This window comes from Pelophylax lessonae, assembly GCF_965119305.1.
Source record: "Pelophylax lessonae genome assembly, chromosome: 3".
NCBI classification, from domain to species: Eukaryota; Metazoa; Chordata; class Amphibia; order Anura; family Ranidae; genus Pelophylax; species Pelophylax lessonae.
In genome coordinates, this window is record NC_138770.1 from 53384711 (window position 1) to 53406654 (window position 21944).

General features: G+C 44.0%; 1 protein-coding gene across 6 annotated transcripts in view; it reads right to left on the reverse strand.

The window, feature by feature from the left end:
- The window catches only part of HMBOX1 (homeobox containing 1), a 121919-nt gene that overhangs the window by 70382 nt on the left and 29593 nt on the right, over positions 1-21944 (reverse strand). For all 6 annotated transcript variants that reach the window (XM_082248976.1, XM_082248975.1, XM_082248974.1 and 3 more), the window contains exon 2: positions 16921-17394. In XM_082248976.1, coding sequence (XP_082105102.1) covers positions 16921-17394 — 474 coding nt within the window. The remainder of the gene's footprint in view (positions 1-16920; positions 17395-21944) is intronic.

A 21944-nucleotide genomic window follows, 5' to 3' on the forward strand; every position in this document is an offset into this window, starting at 1 on the left:
AGTTGCGTACAGGCAGCCCATATAAAGTGAATAGATACACGTGGGCTGTATAAGATTACCCACAAAGCCAAGTTTTGACACACACCCATCCCTCTGTACATGTCAAACTTGGCTGAGTGGGTTAAGTCCATACATCCGATGTGTATCCATTCACTTTATATGGGCTGCCTGAACGCAGCTCAGCACTAGTACAATAAATAAACAAATGGCCATGAATGCTTCCATGTGAATAAGCCCTTAAAGGGTTATTTCACCTTTTCACAAAAATAAAATGTAAAGGTGAAATGACGCTTATCACTCTCCCTCACTCCTTTGGTCTTCGGTGCATATTTCCCTACGTGGTTCCATCTTCTGACGCCCTCACGGACTGGCATTATAAAAGTTCACTAAGCAGCGCTGGAGGCTGTATAGCAGCATACTGCTTGCAATGGTGAGCGCTCATTGGACTGAACTGCCCACATGACTGTGAGAACTGTGGTATTGGTATAATGCGTTTTTCAATGGGTTGCACAAGTCCAATCTGTTTTTTAGGGCATGGCAGCACACTTTTATTTAAAGCAGAAAGTTCACATAAAAATTATTTGCTTATGCAGGGGATTCCACCATCAATAGTCAACTGAAAATAGTGAGCCACCTGGCTCCCTGGTCAGCTGCATCGCTGCTCTTCTTACCAGTCCCTCTACTGTGTAGCTCAGCTCTCCTGGTTCCCTTAGCTTGCTTAGCCTTTAGTCGCAACACCCTGCTGCAAAGCCAACTCCTGGCCTCTGGATAGGGGTTCTCTTGACACCCAGATAGGAGCCCACCTGGCTCCTGGAACGAGACCTCCTGTCTCCCGGCTGGGGTTCCTCTGACCCCTGGGTGAGACCTTCTGTCTCTCGACTCCCATCTGGGGCTCCTCTGACCCCTGTTTGAGACCTTCCGTCTCCTGACTTCTGGGTGAGACCTTCTGTCTTTTGACTCCTCCTGTCTGGGGCTTCTCTGAACCCTGGATGAGACCTCCTGTCTCTTGACTCCTGTCTGGGGCTCCTCTGACCGCTGGGTGGGACCTTCTGTCCTTAAAACTACGAGCGCTTAGCTATCCTCAGGCTTGAGAATATAAAGACTTTGCACACCTGTGTACTCAGACAGATTGCAGGCACCTGGTAAAATCTGGACACAGTATTGAAGGTTCTGTGCAACACAATACACTTTGAAACCTTAAAGCCTCAGGCCCTGATTTGGGACAACAGAATCCAGAGAAAACCTAAAAACACAGCTTTCTCTGTTCAGCTCTGAAACCTCAAATAAACCCGTAATGCTAATACTATATCATTTTCTCCTACATTTTTCCACAGTGGCAGGGTCTTACACTGTCAAAGGACCAATGAATCTCATCATTGTTCCGCTATGCTGTCAAAGGAGAAAGGAGCCTCAAAAGGATTCACACTGTGGTCACGTAGCCAGTTCTGACCAATGAGCACTGACCACTACTCACATTGGGCCATTACACAGTCTTTGGTGCTTTATAGCAGCCTTTTTCAACCAGGGTGCCTTGGAACAATCACTTAAAATTGCCCAAAAACCGTATACAGACCAGCTGGTGGAACAAGCCTGCCTAAACAAGGCCACAGGTATTCATTGGGCACCATTCCAACCTTCTAGCCACCGGGTCTTTACAAACATCATTGGTTGTTGTGGAGGATGTCAGGTGCCTGCACAGAATCCTTGTTTGCCCCTGCCCCTTTTTGTCAACTCTGGGGCCACATTAGCTGACGGAGGAAGACAAACTGAGGGACAGAAACTGAGGGAGAAGAGAAACTTTGGGGTACTAGTCAGTACCAGTGTGCAAAGAAGTATTTGCTTTGTAAGAATAAATCACCTCTAACGTTTGCACCCTACATGTGTGGATTTTGCTGCGTTATGTAAAAAACATTTTATTTTTTTTTTTCATTTTAGAATATGATGCCTCGAGATGCAGAATTTTAAAGGGTGCCTTGACTGACAAAAGGTTGGGAGCATTATACTGGCTGGAGATTGTGGTAGAAGATGGGGACCACAAGGTACATTACAGTAAGGACTGGAAGGGTAGAGAGTTGTGAGCTCATTTTTTTTTTCCCTAAAAGATGAACTAATCCTTTAAGTATAAAAACTAGGGATGCACCGAATGTTCGGCAACCGAAATTATACGGCCGAAAATAGCAAAAAAAGCACTTTCGGTGTTCGGCCGAATAAGTAAAAAGGCCGAATAAATTTGTGCCGAAAAATGACGTTTTTAATGACGCGGATGGTGGGTCGGTAAGCCCAGATTGCGGGGTCCCCGACCGGCGACCCGCCATCCCCGAGCATCACTGTAAACATAGCCGGAGGCACTACAGGAAGCAGAGCGGATGCTTCCTGTATAGCCGCTTAGCGCCGGGGTCTGTCACAGGCGGAGTGATACCAAATGTACTCCGCCTCCGCCTGTGACAGGGCACAGGAGCCATACAGCAAACATCGACTCTGCAGATGGGAGGGAGGGAGGTAAGGAGAGACATGAGAGGACAGAGACACGCGAGGACAAGAGAGCGAGACACGAGAGGACAAGAGAGAGAGAGAGGGGACAAGAGAGAGAGGACAAGAGAGACATGAGAGAGAGAGAGAGAGAGAGAGAGAAAGAGAGACATGAGAGGACAAGAGAGAGAGAGGACAAGAGAGAGAGAGAGAGTGAGAGGACAAGAGAGAGAGAGAGAGAGAGAGACATGAGAGGACAAGAGAGAGAGACATGAGAGGACAAGAGAGAGAGAGAGACATGAGAGGACAAGAGAGAGAGAGAGACATGAGAGGACAAGAGAGAGAGAGAGAGAGACATGAGAGGACAAGAGAGGACAAGAGAGAGAGAGAGAGAGACATGAGAGGACAAGAGAGGACAAGAGAGAGAGAGAGAGAGACATGAGAGGACAAGAGAGAGAGAGGACAAGAGAGAGAGAGACATGAGAGGACGAGAGAGAGAGACATGAGAGGACGAGAGAGAGAGACATGAGAGGACGAGAGAGAGAGACATGAGAGGACGAGAGAGAGAGACATGAGAGGACAAGAGAGAGAGAGAGAGACATGAGAGGACAAGAGAGAGAGAGACATGAGAAGACAAGAGAGAGAGAGACATGAGAGGACAAGAGAGAGAGAGAGAGACATGAGAGGACAAGAGAGAGAGACATGAGAGGACAAGAGAGAGAGACATGAGAGGACAAGAGAGAGAGAAATGAGAAATGAGAGAGAAATGAGAGAGAAATGCGAAACACCGCGTTCGGTATTCGGCCTTCGGCCAAGCATTTCATTATTATTCGGCTTCGGCCAAGAATTTCATTTCGGTGCATCCCTAATAAAAACGGTAAAGGTAATGTCATGGCGCCATTATCCACAACAGAATCCAAAAGATCCTATTATCTCTTTGGATGGCAATTAGCTTTTCTACAATATTGCCTTTAGAATTACAAGCAAGGGTTTGTAAACATTTGGACTCATAAATTGAGTAAACCAGAAGGGTTCACCAGGAATTACTGTGTATGGCCACTTCGCAGCAACATTATTACTTTCCAAACAATTTCGGATATTCCTCATGGAGATCCAATAATACCATGGCATTGAATGGTAGATCACCCTACTACACACCGGAACATAATTTTATACCCCACTTATTATGGTCCTAAAAAAGCTACGCAGTCAGTGAAATGCTTTGACAATTGGATGGGCCCCATATACCTTGACCTATACTACACTGCTCAAAAAAATTAAAGAAACACTTTTTAATCAGCGTGTGGCATCAAGTCAATTGAACTCCTGGGATATGTATCTGGTCAGTTAACTAACAGGGGGTTGGTAAACAGTTTCAGCTGCTTCAGTGTTAATGAAATTAACAGGGGCACTAGATCTGCAACAATGAGACAACCTCCAAAAACAGACTGGTTTTACAGGTGGAGGCCACTGAAATTGTTTTCCCTACTCATCTTTTCTGACTGTTTTTCACTAGTTTTGCTTTTGGGTAGGGTCAGTGTCACTACTGGTAGCATGAGGCAATATCTGGACCCTTTAGAGGTTGCACAGGCATACCAACTACTCCAGAATGGCACATCAATATGTGCTTTTGCCAGAAGGTTTGTTGTGTCTTCCACCACAGTCTCAAGAACTTGGTGAAGATTCCAGGCAGTTACTCTAGGAGAGCTGGACAGGGCCATAGAAGGTCCTTAACCCATCAGCAGGATGGATATCTGCTCTTTTGTGCAAGGAGGAATAGGATGAGCACTAACAGAGCTCTACAAAATTACCTCCAGCAGGCCACTGGTGTGAAGGTCTCTGACCAAACAATCAAAAACAGACTTCATGGAGGGTGGCTTGAGGGCTCGACATCTTCTAGTGGGCCCTGTGCTTACTGCCCGGAACCGTGGAGCTTAATTGGCATTTGCCACTGAACACCAGATATGGCAGGTCTGTTACTGGCGCCCTGAGAGCATGTTCACCCTGAGCACATGTGACAGATGTGAAAGGGCCTGGAGAAGCAGTGGAGAATGGTATGCTGTCTGTAACATTGTTCAGCATGACCATTTTGGTGGTGGGTAAGTGATGGTCTGGGGAGGCATATCCATGGAGGGATGCACAGACCTCTACAGGCTAGACTGTCATTAGGTAGTGTGATGAAGTCTTTGGACCTATTGTCAGACCCTACGTGGGTCCTGGGTTTCTCCCTGTGCACGGCAATGCTCGGCCTCATGTGGAGAGAGTATGCAGCCAGTTTGTGGAGGATGAAGGCATTGATTCCATTGAATGGCCCTCATGCTCGCCTAACCTAAATCCAATAGAACACCTCTGGGACATTATGTTTTCGTCCATCTGACGCCACCAGGTTGCACCTCAGTCTGTTCAGAAGTTCAGTGATGTCCTGGTCCAGATCGGGGGGGGGGGGGGAAATACCCCAGGACACCATCCGTCGTCTCATTAGGAGCATGCCCTGACATTGTCAGGCATACATATAAGCACGTGGGGGCCATGCAAACTACTGAGTACCATTTTGAGCTGCTGCAATGAAATTTCAGCAAAATGGACTAGCCTGCTGCATAATTTTTTCACTTTGGTTTTCGTAGAGTCTTTGAATTTAGCCCTCTGTAGGTTGATAATTTTCATTTCCATCAAACGATGTGGCATCCTTTGCTTCCTAACACATTACCCAGTCCATATCATTATAGATATCCAGCATGATATTTTTCCCCATTGAGATCTGATGTGTTTTCAAAGTGCTCCTTTAATTTTTTTGAGCATTGTATATAGGGTATATTATATTATATATAGGTGGTACTTTTTGGTCCGATTGGAGTATGTTAATTTTAGACCTATATGTGGTGTCTTGAGGACTGTATGGGAATAATATTTGTACACCCATTGGTGCTTTTTTTTTTTTTTTACTGGAAATTGTAAACATTGAAACACTTTTTTTCTCTAAAGTATCTGTCTCATGTGGGTGCCAATAAAGTCCAAACAATGGTAAGATATTTTCCTGCAATCCTCTTCTTGTTTCTAATCTTTTAAGTAATCAATACACAGAATGTTGTCTGCAGGGGCCCAAGGGCCGCACCTTAAAGTGGTTCTAAAGGCTCAAGTTTTTTTTTACCTTTGTGCATTCTATGCATGAAGGTAAAAAACCTTCTGTGTGCAGCAGCCCCCCCTAATAATTACCTGAGCCCCATCACGCTACAGCCATGTTACCAAGAGCCTCTGCTCTCTGGGGACTCTTTCTGGAGACTCTAACAATCATAGCCAGGAAGCCAAAGAGAAGAGAGAAGAGGTGGGGCCAAGCAGCAACTCTGTTTGTGAATGGACATGCAGAGCAGCGGCTTGGGAGCGCGTCTGTTTGGGTGCCCCCATTGTAAGCTGCTTGCTCTGGAGGCACTCGACAGGAGGGATGGGGCCAGGAGTGCCGGCGGGGGACCTGAGAAGAGGAGGATCGGGGCTAAAGGAATATTGTCTTTAATATCACTTTCAATGCCAAACAACTGAATGTGGTTGGGCATCAGTGCTTTACACCAGGGGTTTCCAAACTTTCTAAACAAAGGGCCAGTACTGTCCTTCAGACTTTAGGCAGGCTGGACTGTGGCCATTGGGAGTAGAAAAGGTGTCGACAACAGTGGGAATGCCCCATCTTTGGTGTCAGTGGGAGGAATTCTGCACCATTGTAGGTGTCCATGTGAGGAAATGTGCCCCATCATTGGTAAAACATTGTTCCCCATAGTTGATGTCATTTGGCCCAACTGTTGGTATCATTGGGGGGAATTGTGTCCCATGGTTGGTGTCATTGGAAGGAATTGTGCCCCTCTGTTGGTGTCAATGGGAGGAATTGTGCTTTTTCATTGGTGTTCATTATGCCCCATTGTTGGTATCGGTGGATGAAAGAGTGCCCCAAAAGCAAAATAAAAGCAAACAAAAAGCCACATCTGGGCCACAGTTCGGAGACCACTGCTCAACACCAAGTTGCCAGAATATGAGGACTTTTTGTGGGCACTTTTTAGTTAAGCATGGCTTTTGAGTTCCATGTTAAATTTGTCCACCCCTCCCTTTAAGCACATACATTTTTAAAGTAAAAAGGGGAAACAAAAAAAAAGCTTTTCAAGAATCAGATTAAAAAAAAAAAAAAAAAAAACCTCTAAAACTGCAGATTTTGCATTATGAGCTGCGTCAGTAGAATATCAGGCAATAAATCATAGAGATCATTACATAGCACACACAAAAAAGAGCACATAAATCTAATACCTCAGCCAGCAAGCCAGACAGGTTATTGAGACTCGGTAATTGATTGATGACAGTCCATCAAAACTTTACAAACTGCAAAGAACTCAAGATACATGGGAACCTTTAAATCTATATATTTTTTTTCCAATAAGCTGAGCAACAAAAATTGTACTCTACCGTAATCTACTCCAGACCAAGACATACCCTTGGAGCCAATGCTCCTAAGAGAATAACAGCGGGCGATTAAACTTTTTGCAGCCTCTCTGTTGATAATCAGGGAAAACAGTCATTCACCGGCCACTTAGAAGCACGTGATGGGACGATTTGACCAATGTGTACCATCGTTAACTGGCGGTCGTAGTAGGACAGGTGATGGGCACATTAACATACCTAGCCACGTAAATACTAGTTCACGCAACAATTCTACTACACACCTAGGTTCTTTAGCCACTCAATATACTCACCTCACAACCTTCTACACATCCTATTTCCAATGCACGGTCTGACACAACTGCAGACAACTTATTTTCACAAATCCCGGAAGGGGCAATAGATGCTCATGGTATTCCCAATCAAGGGATTTTTTTTTTTACCAGGAACCCCGCTAATAGGACAGGGCACGTTGGATCCCTTCGGGATTCGTACAGGGAATCTAGCTTAACTTCACCTGCTAATAACCATGGAGTTGATGTTATCAACCTAACACCCTTTCCTTTGACTAAAAGTGAAGTTGAAATTCTAAAGCTTCTGTCCGGTAGCAAACCTAGATAGGTATGAAGTGATTAAAGACTTATATTTGTTTGCTAGAATTTTAACATATAAATACCTCTTTGATGAAGAGCGTTTGAGATTAAAAAAAGACCAGGAACTAACAGAACGTATGAAGCACTTTAAAATTGAAGAATTTAGGGCATTAAGGGATCTTATTCTACTAATAGAGGAGAATGAATCCACTATGAATACTTCCCATACAGCCTCTCCTCTATCTTCATTACAATCAAGTTCAAAAGCGAAAGTTTTCAAGAACAAATCCCAAAAATTCCCAAATTTAATGTTGAACCCCAATATCTGGGCTTAGTCACCACATTTAGGGAAATCAAGAATACACATTTCAACCCAGGTGTCAGTAATCTCAATAGATCACAACAGCAAGTATTCACTACATTGAAAAATAAATCAGGAATCGTTATCAAACAGGCTGACAAAGGAGGCAATGTAGTAGTAATGACTCAAACAGACTATGAAAATATGTGTCTTGACATACTTACAAATAAGGAGTGGTATTGCAAAATTTCTCCCAACAGGACGACTCAATTTAGTATTGAATTCTAGGAAATGATCAATGGGGCCTTTTTACAAGGCTTCATTGATCAGAGTACTTATGATTTTTGTACAATTTCCACGTTGCCAAAGGTCCACAAGAATCACTCTAAACTACCGGGTAGACCCATTGTTTCAGGGATAGGATCCCTGACAGAAAATGCAAGCAAATATGTCGATTTTTTCTTAACACCGCATTTAATAAGATTGCCATCATTTGTAAAGGACACACTGGATCTACTTAAACAAATAGAGGGATTACATGTACCGGAGGGGGCTTACCTAATCACCTTAGATGTGGAAGCCCTATATTCAAATATTCCACATGATAAAGGTCTTCATATGGTATACACGTTCCCAAGAGAAGAGGATCATACACAATGGAACTTCAATGATTTGAATGTCCAATTACTACGTTACAAACTTACACACAACTGTTTTTTAAGTTCGCAGGCTCCCATTACCTCCAGGTACAGGGTGTTGCAATGGGCACTTGTTGTGCCCCATCATATGCGAACCTGTACCTGGGGGGTAGGGAGCGTGAACTCTGGACGGACTAAACATATGCAAAATACTTAGACTCTGTTCTGTGTTGGCATCGCTTTATTGATGACATTTTCTTGATATGGACTGGCACAGGGGAGGCGCTTAGTGAATTTGTTTATCAACTTAAAAATAGATATACCCTTAAATTCACATTAACATTTGACCCACATTCCATTACATTTCTAGACCTATGTATTTTTGTAGATAGCAATCAATGTATAGCCACTGATTTATTCAGGAAAGAATCAGCTGGCAACACATTACTCAATGAAGGAAGCTCACACTCTCCAGCATTGGTACGAAGCATTCCATATGCACAGTATATTCGCTTTACGCAGAAATTGCACATATCTGCAGGTTTTTAAAAAAACAGGCTGATCTCCTTAGCAATAGACTTTTACAGAAAGGCTACAGCAAAACCCTTCTTCGGAAGGCATTTAATAGAGCATTACACCAAGATAGAAACTCTCTACTTTTCAGATCTGCTAACCAAACAAATGATCAACAAACAGTCAAATACATTACGAAATTTTCATCCCAACATTATAAATTGAGGGAGATCCTCTCAAAACACTGGCATATCTTACTGCAAGATACCACAATGGCTAAATATGTTAACACCCGTCCTGAATCGTATTCCGAAGAGCTCCTTCCATCAGAGACAAAAATGACATCTTTTCACTATGACCCCTTTAAGTCAAAGGACCAAGTAACTAATGGCATATATAGATGTGACAATTGTGACTTCTGTCCATGGCTGGCCCAGGGACAACAATTCAGATTACCTAACGGTGAGATGTACAAGACCTCAATTTCATGCAGACTGCGCGACTCAGGGAGTCGTATACCTTATGTTTTGCCGATGTGGAGTGTTCTACATCTGCAAAACTATAAGAATGCTTAGACAAAGTATCTTTGACCATATCTATTATGCTGGCAGCGGCAAAATGATTACACCGGTCAGTCGTCATTGAGACTGATATCACCGCTTTGATACTTCATGTTTCCTTCATTGTCCTGGAAAAAATCCCCCCCCCCCGACCCTAGGGGAGGTAAAAAAATTCTCCAAAAGGAAACCCTTTGGATAGAACGACTAAATTCTACATCACCACCCGGGTTGAATGAAATCATTACATACAAGCCCTTTCTCTAACTTTAGTGAGGTCTAATATTGATCTGTAGGTAGGATCCCCATGTTAATACCAAATATGAACTAAACTACAACTATTATATTATAGATCATAGATCTTCACATTGAATCCTATCTATATTATTATACTATCTTTACTTCTGGTTCTTATAGTGGGGTTTATGCTCTACATTAATAACAATCACATATAGGATTTCTTAAGTGATGAATAATTTTTGGATTAATATGTCTATACTGAGACTGCTTTGTGGGTCGGTAGCAATGACAGTCGAAATAAGAGAAAGGTACTGCGCACTTAATGTAATCAATACTACCATATGTATATTAATTAGGGATAGACCGATTATCGGCAAAGCCGATATATCGAGGGCAGATATGGACTTTCCCCGATATATCGGCATTGGCCCCGGAACTGGCCGATATTTTTGTGACGTCATCCTGCCTTCTTAGGCCGCCTCCCTCGCCTTGGACAGCCTCGTCTGGAGTCGGGACTAGTCTCATGGGAGTGTATCACAGCCATACACCCACCCACAGCAGCCCGGTGCCAGCCAGCCACCCACATCCACAGGCCCTGTACCAGTCAGCCACAGGCACTGTACCAGCGAGCCAGCCAGTCACCCACAGGCCCTGTACCAGCCAGCCACAGGCCCTGTACCAGCCAGCCAGCCACCCACCCAATGGCCCTGTACCAGCCAGCCACAGGCACTGTACCAGGCAGCCGGCCACCAACAGGCCCTGTACCAGCCACCCACCCACCACAGGGTGCCAGACAGCCAGCCACCAACAGACAGGGTGCCAGACAACCAGCCACCCACAGGCCCTGTACCAGCCAGCCACAGGCACTGTACAAGTCAGCCGCCCACAGGCCCTGTACCAGCCAGCCACCCACCACTGGGTGCCAGACAGCCAGCCACCCACCACAGGGTGCCAGCCAGCCAGCCACCCACCACAGGGTGCCAGACAGCCAGCCATTAAGCATTTAACAAAAATTAACATGTTCAGTACTAGATTTGTGTCAAAAATTGTCATTTTTTTATCAAAACTTTAAATGTACAAAATATCGGCCGATACCGATATGTTGTGACCAAAATATCGGTATCGCCCCTGAAAAAAACATACTGGTCTATCCCTAATATTAATATCATTTTATGATGTTCTGAATGTGTTAACCTTGTCATGTACTGAGCAGTTGGAGATATGCTGGTTTGTCCCTGTTTACGGAGGTGCGGCTGGTAGCGCCGTTCATTGGCTTTGTGCGGACTCCCTGGTGTCATGGGCGGTGTTTTTATTGGTCTGTGGGAGGTCTATTCTCTCCCCATTCCCCAGATTTGTGTGCTCTACCCGTTTGCGTTGTCTCAGTTGCGTAGTTTTTCTGCGCATGTGTGACACACCTCAGCCCCAATTCCTGTACCTTCAGACCACAAATCAGCCCCAATTATTTCACCTTCATATCTCAAATCACCCCAGTTCCTTCACCTTCATATGCCAGATCATCCCAATTCCTGCATCATCTGACCTCAGTTGTTGCAGGGAGTGAGCAAAGTAGTGAGAAACCAGGGAAAGCAAAAGTCGATAAAACTTTAGCTTAAACCTAAAACGTAAGCAGTGCAAAGCATTAAACAGTGCATATATATATATATATATATGTATAACTTATGTAGGTTTAATTCTCGTCAATAGTCACCCCTTGACACCTTAATAGAATTAAATCTATTTCAGCCTACATTTCAATTCACAGAAAACAGCTTTGCTGTCAGAGTGAAATATTTAAAGTCTTGTAATTACAATATATTAATTATGACACAAGGAATGCAGAGTCGTTCGTTGTGTCACTAGAACAAGAAAAAGCCACTGAAGTCAGCAGTGCGCCTTCGTTCCCGTATTGAGCCGGGTGAACAGCTAAGTTCGGTGAAGAGGGAGCACTTAATTAAACAATGGAAGATATACAGCTGAAATTAAAGGCCACAACAGAATTTTAATCGGTTTCCTAATTAAAATGAAATGAGAAATCTCAGAACCAATTACAGTGTTTGAGTGAAGAAACTAATGTATTTGTTTAGCAGATAGATTTACACCTCTAGAATCTTCTCAACCAGCTCTAGACTCCAACCAAAGGATGGAGCACCTTTACTGACTAAACACTTAAAAGGGCAACTTCAGCCTTTCCTTTCAGTCTTGCATTGTTGTACCAGCTCCTCTCCTCTACCCAATCGGCTTAATCCGATTTCACTGCACACTGTGAGCCTCTCATACTGTGCATTAAAAGCTGCAGCAAGACCGATAGAACCCACCCTTTTTCCTGGCTGGAGGATATTTAGCATTCATTTTAGACCAGGTGTAGGCAACCTTACAGAGGTGGGGATCTACCTGAACAACATGGGAGAAGTCAAAGATCACCGGGCACAGTGTTGCCTCCTCACACCTGATTGAAACCTCTAAATGCTGTACTACCGCGTCGCAATCGTGTGTTTAGCACGGCAATCATGGGTTTTAATCAGGTGTTGAGGAGGCAACATATCCCCTCCTCACCATCTGTCAAACACACTCAGATGGCATGTCAGAGGAGCAGCAGTGCCTGCTGCACTTGTGAATGAGCCCTTAGTTGCATGCCGCAGCGGCACACTTAGGGTTCGTTCACACGTAACGTTGGGGGGGGGGGGGGGGTGGTGATAAAACCATGCGGTTAAGTTTACCACCCCTAATCTCTACCCCCCTTTAGATGCTGAGGCAGCAGCCAAAGGTGTACACATGCCAAAGAAGGAATTAAAACCCCTGTTGCTTTTGGTGGGTGCTACACTGCCTGCCAATTGCGACCCATTCATTCAAGGAAATGGGGCCACTCTGCCAGGGCCCTGCAACTGCACGCTTCTGTGGGGTCCAGGAGCTTAAAGCAGGTGGTGAGAAAGCAACACAATGCTTCCCTGCTTTAACCCCTTGTTTGCTGTACTGCACAAAGTTGCTGGGCACATGCAGAGCAGCCTCATTCACTTGAATGGGTCATGTTTGGCAGGTGCTACACCCACCAATCATGACAGGGCGTATAACTCCTGCTGCAACTGTGACATGTGTACGCCACTGCAGCTAAAAGGAGTGCGGTTGGGGGCGGGGGTGGTAAAAACACATTTTAACTATGGGGGTTTTACAACCCCCCAAACTGCAAATGAACCCTTACTGTTCTGACCTAGACTGCTTTCACACTGTTGTGCTCTGGTTTACCTGCACCATGGGTACAGAGCAGTGCATTCGTGATTTTCCTGGGTTAGCTGCGCTTTCCCATACATCCTATTACATCCTGCAGGTGTAGTGTACTTTCTGAAAGCGCACCAAAGCTCCTGCATTCAGAAAGTACACCAAACCCACAGGAAATAATAGAAGTCTTAGGCTAAGCGCAGCAAACCCGCAGGTATACTGCACCCGCAGTGTGGGTAAACCGCAGCAAATCAGTGTGAAGGGAGCCCTATACTATTATGTGTTGCTTCAAACTGACAAGAAGAACTCTTCTTTCCTGCTGCCGACACCACTGTGGAGACAGCTAGCCAGTTTAAGAGGTGGAGTGCAGTTGGTATTACTGGCATGGGACAGGAGCCAGCACTATGGAAGAGGCATCGGCTTAAGCGGCTCTTGCTCCCTTCTACACCTCCAACTTTACAAGTAATCCCTCTGCATTGCGCTCTGTTTGATGCTCTGGGATGGCGGGTCAGCAAGCCCAGGCCCCAGTCTACTGGTAACTTACAATCTACAGGTTGCAGACCCTGTTCAAAACCTTTCCTCCTCAGATATAGCTGGGTTGATAAAAAAAAAAAAAAAAAAAGTCTTTTTAGTGCAATCAAAACAAAAAAAAAATGAAGAAATAAATAGAAAACCTCTAAATACAGTGCCCGATACCCATCGTTGATTCAGAGGAAGGCAAAAAAAAAAAAAAGAAAACCTCCACCAGAAAAATCCTTCCTGATCCCCCAGGCATAGTTCCTGGATTAAGAATCTCTGATGTTACTACTTATACATGTTAATATTCAGTTATTTTTGTCCTCCCTTAATCGCCTCTTTTCCCATATCGGGGATCCTCCATGCCTCCAATTTTGGTTGCCCTTCTCTGCACTTTCTCCAGTTCCCCAAAATCCTTTTTTGTGACCTGGTGCCCAAAACTGAACTGCATATTCCAGATGAGGTCTTTACATTGTACAAGGGCAAAATTATGTCTTGCTCTCTCTGGAGTCTATACCACTTAAAGCGGTAGTATACCCTGCTTTTTAACGCTTACCTGCAGGTAGACGCCTATAATAAGGATTACCTGTAGGTAAAATTAATATCTCCTAAACCAGCACTAAACCTGGCAGACCTTCAGAGCTCCTTGCTAGAAAGTGAACTCCCATGTGCATGCGCTGCCTCAGCGGTGTACGAGCGACCGTGTCGGGGCTTCGTTCTAAGCTAAGTATTTCATAATGAGCTAGTATAAGATGCATACTAGCTCATTATGCCTTTGTCCTGCAGGGTTACAACCGCTTTAATACAAGAAGATTTTGTGCTTGTTTTGGAAACTGCAGTTTGGCATTGCGTGCTATTATTAAGTCTATGATCTAAATCCGTCATTCCCACCCAGGGGTCTGTGGAACTTGAGGGTTGCTCCAGAGGTTTCTAGGGGTTCCTTGAACTGTGGTTATTGGCTATACCATCAGATGGTGCCTTTAATCACTTCAGCCCTGGAAGGTTTACCCCCCTTCATGACCAGGCCATTTTTTGCAATTTGACACTGTGTTACTTTAAGCACTTGCCAGATATACGGCGGCAGGTTCCCGCGAGACGACGTACCCATATATCATTCCATGGTAGCGATCGTGGGGGCATTCGCCAGAGGGAAGGCTGATTTTCGGGCCGGCGGCCACGATTTCCCCGGGCACCTGCGATCGCTCCCCGTGTAGACAGAACGGCGGTCTGCCGTTGTAAACACAGCAGACTGCTGTTCTGTCAGTGATGAACACAGGGATCCTGTGTTCCTTCAATTTAGGAACACTGATCTCTGTTCATTCCATAAGTCCATTCCCCCACACAGTTAGAAAGCACCCCCTAGGGACACATTTAACCCTTTGATCTCCCTGAGTGTTAACCCCTTCCCTGCCAGTGTCATTACTACAGTAACAGTGCATATTTTTAGCACGGATTACTGTAGTAATGTCACTGGTTCCCCCCCCCCCCCCCAAGAGAGTCAAAAATGTCAGTTAGGTGTCCGATCTGTCCGCCGCAATGTCGCAGTCCTGCTAAAAATCGCCGATTGCCGCCATTACTAGTAAAAATAAATAAATAAAAATGACAGAAATCTTTCCCCTAATTTGTAGACGTGATAACTTTTGCACAAACCAATCACTATACACTTATTGGGATTTTTTTTTACCAAAAATATATAGCAGAACACAAAGTGCCCTAAAGTGATGAAAAAATTAGCTTTTTACATTTTTTTTATTGGGAATGTTATATAGCAGAAAGTGAAAAATATTGTTTTTTTTTTTTTTTTTTCCAGAATGGTCGCTCACTTTTGATTAAAGCGCAAAAAAATAAAAATCACAGATTTGATCAAATATCACCAAAAGAAAGCTCTATTTGTGGGAAAAAAGGACATCAATTTTATTTGGGTACAGTGTTGCATGACCACGCAATTGCCTGTTAAAGTAACGCAGTGCCGAATCGCAAAAAATGGCCTGGTCATTAAGGGGGAAAATCTTCTGTTCCAGAAATGGTTAACTGACAATTGCACGGTCATGCTACTCTGTACCTAGATAAAACAGTTGTCCTTTTTTCCCCACAAATAAAGCTTTCTTTTGAGGGTATTTGATCACCTCTGCAGTTTTTATTTTTTGCGCTATAAACAAAAAAAGAGCGACAATTTTGAAAAAAAAAAAAAAAAAAAAATATATATACACATACATACATACATACACACATTTTACTTAATGCTATAAAATATATCCAATAAAAAAATAAAATTTCTTCATCGATTTAGGCCAATTTGTTTTCTGCTAAACAAAATCCCAATAAGTGTATATTGATTGGCTTGCGCAAAAGTTATAGCCTCTACAAACTATGGAATAGATGCATGGAAATTACTTTTTTAAAAACAATTTTACTAGTAATGGCGGCGATCAATCATTTTTAGCGGGACTGCGACATTGAGGCGGACAAATCTGACACAAAGTTACACTTTTTGGGGACCAGTGACAGTGCTAAAAAACCAATACAGTGATTAGTGCTAAAAAAAATGCACTGTCAGTGTACTAATGACACTGGCAGGGAAGGGGTTAACATCAGGGGAGATCAAAGGGATAAATGTGTTCCCTGGGAGTGCTTGCTAACTGCTGGGGAGATGCTTAGACAGAGATCCGTGTTCCTGCTTAGCAGACGCACAGGATCACCTTGTTAACCTAGGAAGACCGGCGTTCTGCCTCTCTCAGGAACAATCGTGGGCTGCCGGTAAACATCGGCTCCGCCTGACCTGCTGATTGGCTCTGGGTTGCTGGTGGTGCGTGCATGCCCCAGACCCGGACAACGTGATTTTGCGCAGGAGGGCCACCCTGCTAAAGTGTTTAGGGGTGGGGCAGTTTGGAAGAGGTTAAATTACCAGGGCCATCGCCACTTGGAAAACCCAGTTGCGTCACACCAATGATTTTTTTAGTGGACTGTAAGGGTGGCATTCTAAGGAGCATGTAGGGGACTTCTTCCTAATGACCCTAATGGACCAATCTTAGCAGGGGCTCCATGTAGCCTGAAAATTATTTCAAGGGTTCCCCTGGGGTAAAAAGGTTAGAGAAAGGCTAATCTACCAGTCCACCCAGATCCTTCTCACTATTGACTCCCCCAGTGTTTTCCTCCTAGAATGTATGATGCATACAGCTTTTTAGCCGCCAAGTGCAGAAGTTTACATTATTCAACATTAAACCCAATTTGCCAACTAGCTGCTCAAATAAACAGTGCATTGAGGTTGGCTTGTAAGTTGGAGACATTTTGTAAGGACAGAATTCCACTACATAGCTTGGAGTCATCTGCAAACACAGAAAAGGGATATATATATATATATATATATATATATATATATATATATATATATATATATATATATATATATATATATATATATACACACACGCGTATGTATTTTTATCAGCTCAAAGCACTTTACTGACCTCATTAACTCTTCCACCTTGTCATCAACATCAAGATCCTCCTCCGATGCTTCAAAGCTATACGACCTTGGTCCAATGCTGTTGGCATGATAACGTGTTGGGGACATCTTCCCATTGGATGTCGGGATCCTCTCACTGCTTTCTCTCCCGTTCTGGTTGGTAGTGCAAGGTTGTGGGGAGGTGTCACAGCTATTGCTGGGTGATGGGGACATGCCACAATGGAGGGTCTGTGTTGAAGCAGTGGCAGTGGAAGAAGAGGCAGGGACATTGTTGGTACTGTTATAAGTGCTGCTCCCGTAGCTGGACCTCCTTCCGAATTTGTCACTGTGTTCTTGGTCCAGGCGGTCCAACGTCTCCAGCGCGTGCAGGATTTCATGTTTGGTCATTCCGGTGCGTCGCAGACGTTGCAGCAGATCTATCTGCTCTATGGTGAATCTGGGTTCGTCTGTGTAATGTGACATGGTTTCTGGCAGACTATAAAGACAAACAAAGATGGCACAATTAGTCACAAGGTGGCCGAGACCTGGGATTACATTTTACAATTTCAAACTAAACTTGAGCAAAGGATCCCTCATTTCTCACCAAAAGTAAACAAACATTCAAACTTGAGATGCATCACCCAGACTATGCAGCATCTTAATCAGCAGTCCCTTCCATTCATTTTTTTTGGCCAATATATTTCACACAAGCAGCACAGTAAAATCTCTCAGCTCAGATGTATGGACATTCACTTTTCTGATGTTGGTAAAGAAGTTTCTCTGCTTTGGTGGTTAGGGTCTAAAAGTGTTGAGTTTTCTGTCCTCTCTCTTGTTTGAGGACTGACGGGTACTACTCTTACCCATTCTGGCACTGCCACATGTGAGCCCAACTATAAAATGCACGTTTCGGCAGAGTCTCTTTAAAGTTCATCCACAAACCATTTACACTGGCTTACTCCTTTCCTCTGCTGTCCTAACCATGGCAAAGCTTACACAGGGGCTGAAGACTTGACATCCTTCTTGTACTGCAGTATGAGGTGGTTACAGGTTTCTACATACATGAAAGCACCAGGTATTGTAAAGCGGCTCAGACAGAGCAAAGAATGGACAGGAAGTGGAATATAAGTGGTTCTAGGATTTAAAGAGACTCTGTCTCACACAAACAGGGAGGCAGCAAAGGTCCCGCAGCTTACTTTTGCCACACCAGGATGTATTGCTATAGCTATTTTAGTGTTTATATAGCTTAAATATAAATAGAAGCTGGGCTTCCCCTATTCATATGCTAATTAACTCCTTGGACTGGTTCATGAAGCTTAGGATAGGAAGTGATGAAGCAGGAAGTGGGGGGGGGAAGGGAAAAGGACTTGAACACAGTGATGTGCTAGAGACCAAAAAGCACTTTTGCATGACTCCAAGAAACGTTACCTGGGGATGACACTACATCTACAACCCAAGTTAAAGTATAACAAAAAGGCAAAGCTTTTTTTTTTTTTTAGTTTTGGATAGAGTGGAGATGGATTAGAACACCTGTCAGTTTTTATTGCTTTCTGTGGTGCCCCCCCCCCCCCCAATTAAAGAGATTCAGCTTCTCCATTTGTCCTGTTTACCATTATCATTAAAAGTAAAAGAAAATCCCAAAATTTGGAATGTACCCAGAAAAATAAAAGGGGGATAATCTTCCAATGGAGACACTATTTCCTGGTAAACTGGGGGTCCCCAAAGAATTTCTTTAATTCGCAGGGATTTCCTCTTACTTCCTGTTTGGCTATGGGACAGGAAGTAAAGGGAAATCTCCGCAATAGGAATAACCCTTCCTTACTCTATACAAAATGAAAAAAATTGGATTTTTGTACTTACCATAAAATCCATTTCTCGGAGTTCATCGACGCACACAGCGCTCAATAAATGATATCTACTGGGTTATTTTGCCTCCTCCAGGAGTAGGACTAGGCAGAACAAAAAACACCTGACTACGCCCATGGGCCATCCTCAGCTTGGTATATAACCCCCCTCTCTGCTCTAGGTAATCAGTTTAGTAGCAAGCAGTATTAGAAGTATCAGAACTCCATAGAGGGGTGGGTGCCTGTTGATGAACTCCGAGAAATAGGTTTTATGGTAAGTACAAAAATCCCAATTTCTCTTTTGTTCATTGATGGACACAGCGATCCATAAATCATAACTACTGGGACGTCCAAAAGCAGTGCCAAAAGGAAAATGAGGGGTAGGGAAAATAACCCAAGGCTAAACAAAAGTGCCAGGACACATGAGCCTTAACCGGGTCACAGGGGTCCCTTCTGAAAAATAAAAGTTTAAAGAAAAATACCCAAGAGGGAACAGCCTCTCTTTAACAGCAGAATGCCAAAATTTGCAGCCGAAAGAAGCATCCGCAGATGCCAAAGTATCTACCTTATAGAATTTGATGAAGGTATGCACCGACGACCAAGTGGCCGTCTTGCAAACTTGCCATATTGATGCCCGATGACGGAAGGCCCAAGAAGCATTCTGTGCCCGAGTAGAATGCGCTGTGACAGGGAAAGGAGGAGCCTGACCTTTAATGGAATAGGCCTGAGTCACTGTCTATCTGATCCACCTTGAGATGGTAGCCGAAGAACCGTCCAGCCCTTTCCTTGGTCCGTCCGTAACCACAAAAAGCGAGTCCGACCTCCGAAAGGACTCCGTAGCTGCCAGATACACCTGACATCTTACGAACCGCATCCAAGCTATGCAAAGCAAATTCCTTGGGATGAGCCGGCTTGGGACACAAGGAAGGCAACACAATGTCCTCATTCAAATGGAAGTCAGAGACAACATTGGGCAGGAATGATGGCCAGGGACAAAGAACCACTTTATCCCTATGGACCACCAAATAGGGACTGCGACAGGATAATGCTGCTAATTCCGATACCCTGCGGGCCAAGGTAATAGCCACTAAGAATGTCACCTTCTGGGATAAAGCAGACAAGGGAATCTCCCGAATATTTTCAAATGGAGGCTTCTGGGGAACTGAAAGAACTAAATTTAAATCCCATGGTGGCAAGAGAGACCCTTCCAGGGTGTGGGTAACCCTCCAGACATAATCCTCGCCACCGAAGTAGGGGAGCGGTCGGTCAAGAGACCTCTGTGACTCGGACCCAAGCCCGGTCGTATGTGACCCTGTGAGACGTTTAACTCATGGGCCAGCCTCTGTCTGTGAGGTTATGTCGTGGCCGACCTAGCAAGTAGCTGTGGTCTGCACACGCTAGCTGGCTGGGCTGGGTTGACCACTGGATCTAGATTGTCCAGCCCGTCACGCAGCCCGGCAGTTGATTGTAGATCTCCCGAGAGAAAAATCAAAAAAGATGTAAGAAAGAGATCCCATCCAGGAGTCTAGGTCCTTACTCCTGACTAGACAGGTAAAACCAGATTACCTAGAGCAGAAAGGGGGGTTATATACCAAGCTGAGGGTGGCCCATGGGCGTAGCCAGGTGTTTTTTGTTCTGTCTAATCCTACTCCTGGAGGAGGCAATATAACCCAGTAGTTATGATTTATGGAGCGCTGTGTCTGTCGATGAATGAAAGAGATACAAAGTTTTGCCTGTAGTTCTACTTTAATTTGCAAGGATTTCTTCTCACTTCCAGTTTTGCCTATGGGACAGGAAGTATGGGAAATCCCCCCAATGGGACACAGATGGCAATAACGTAACAGGGGTTATAACCCTTCTTTACCCTATCCAAAATGAAAAAGTTTTGCCTATAGTTCTACTTTAAAAACTTTTAGTGTAGCCCTCATGCAGACATTACCCATGCTAATTTGCTGGGAAGGATAGATAGTTTGTGCATGCGTATATTGTAAACCTATTTTGTAATGTGAAAAGAGAGGGGAGGTTTTGAGCTATCCCTTGTGTGCCATAATCCTATTGTTTGAAACAAAAGAAAGAACCCCTGATACAAAATAAATTTGTTCAGTGGCTATGGCGGGACGAATAGCAGGCTGGCGGAGACACGAGGCACAGGCTGGTAGCTTGGAGGAGGATTTATCCTTCTACCCTCATGGGCTGGATTGAACACCATATATATCCACTGGAATAGATCATCATGGCCAGACCATAGAAACTTTTCTAACAGACATATAATAATATCCCACAACGGGATATCATAGTGGGAAGATTCCATCTAAAATTGCATGGGAGAGATACAATATAGTTTCTACCATACTGGGACAAGGCCCTGGGAGGAGAACCTCATAACTACACAAGATAAGATCCACTGGCCGTTGATGCCATCCGCCATACTGCTCATCCCCATTGTCTGCTTGAGTTTCTGGGAAAATATAGGTGGATTGTTTCCATCATTCCCCTCGCCTGCCTTCCTTTTCTTTTTCTTTTTATGATTATCTGGGTTACTGACCGTCCCAGACTGCATAATTTCAGCGCATTTTAGGAGAAAAAACATATATAGCGTCTGAGGTCCAGAAGAAGCTAAGGCGAAACGCGTCGACCTCTTCAGACCAGCATTATAGTACCTGTTATATGCAAAACCACGCAAAAATGTCTGTATACCCAATTTAACCATATAGAGAATGTGATTTTAAACACAACCAAATCTGTATATGTCGCACTTTGCTTTTTTCTTTTTTGTCTTAATCTTTTTAATATGTGATTAATAAAAATATATGTTTTTTAAACAAAAACAAATTTTGCCTGCCTAGTATGTGCCTCTAAAGTCTGCTAAATTTTTCCCACTGAACAAATTTATTTTGTATCAGGGGTTCTTTCTTCTATTTTGTAATGTCTTGTATTGTTTCCCAAAAATTCTATGTAGTTTGTAGGTACAGCATTTTTGTTTAAAGCGGAGTTCCACCCGAAATTTATACTTACCTCCATCTTCTCGCTCCCGGTCACCTGAAAAACAAATGGATAATCGCAATTTTTTTTTTTCACTTACCTTTTAGAGAAAATATACTCACCTTACTTCCTCCCCTCGGCGGCCACGGCGATTCGTCACTTCCTGGCTTTTGCAATGATTCCTGGGAGCTGAACGTCATCGCTCCCAGGAATCATTGCGCCT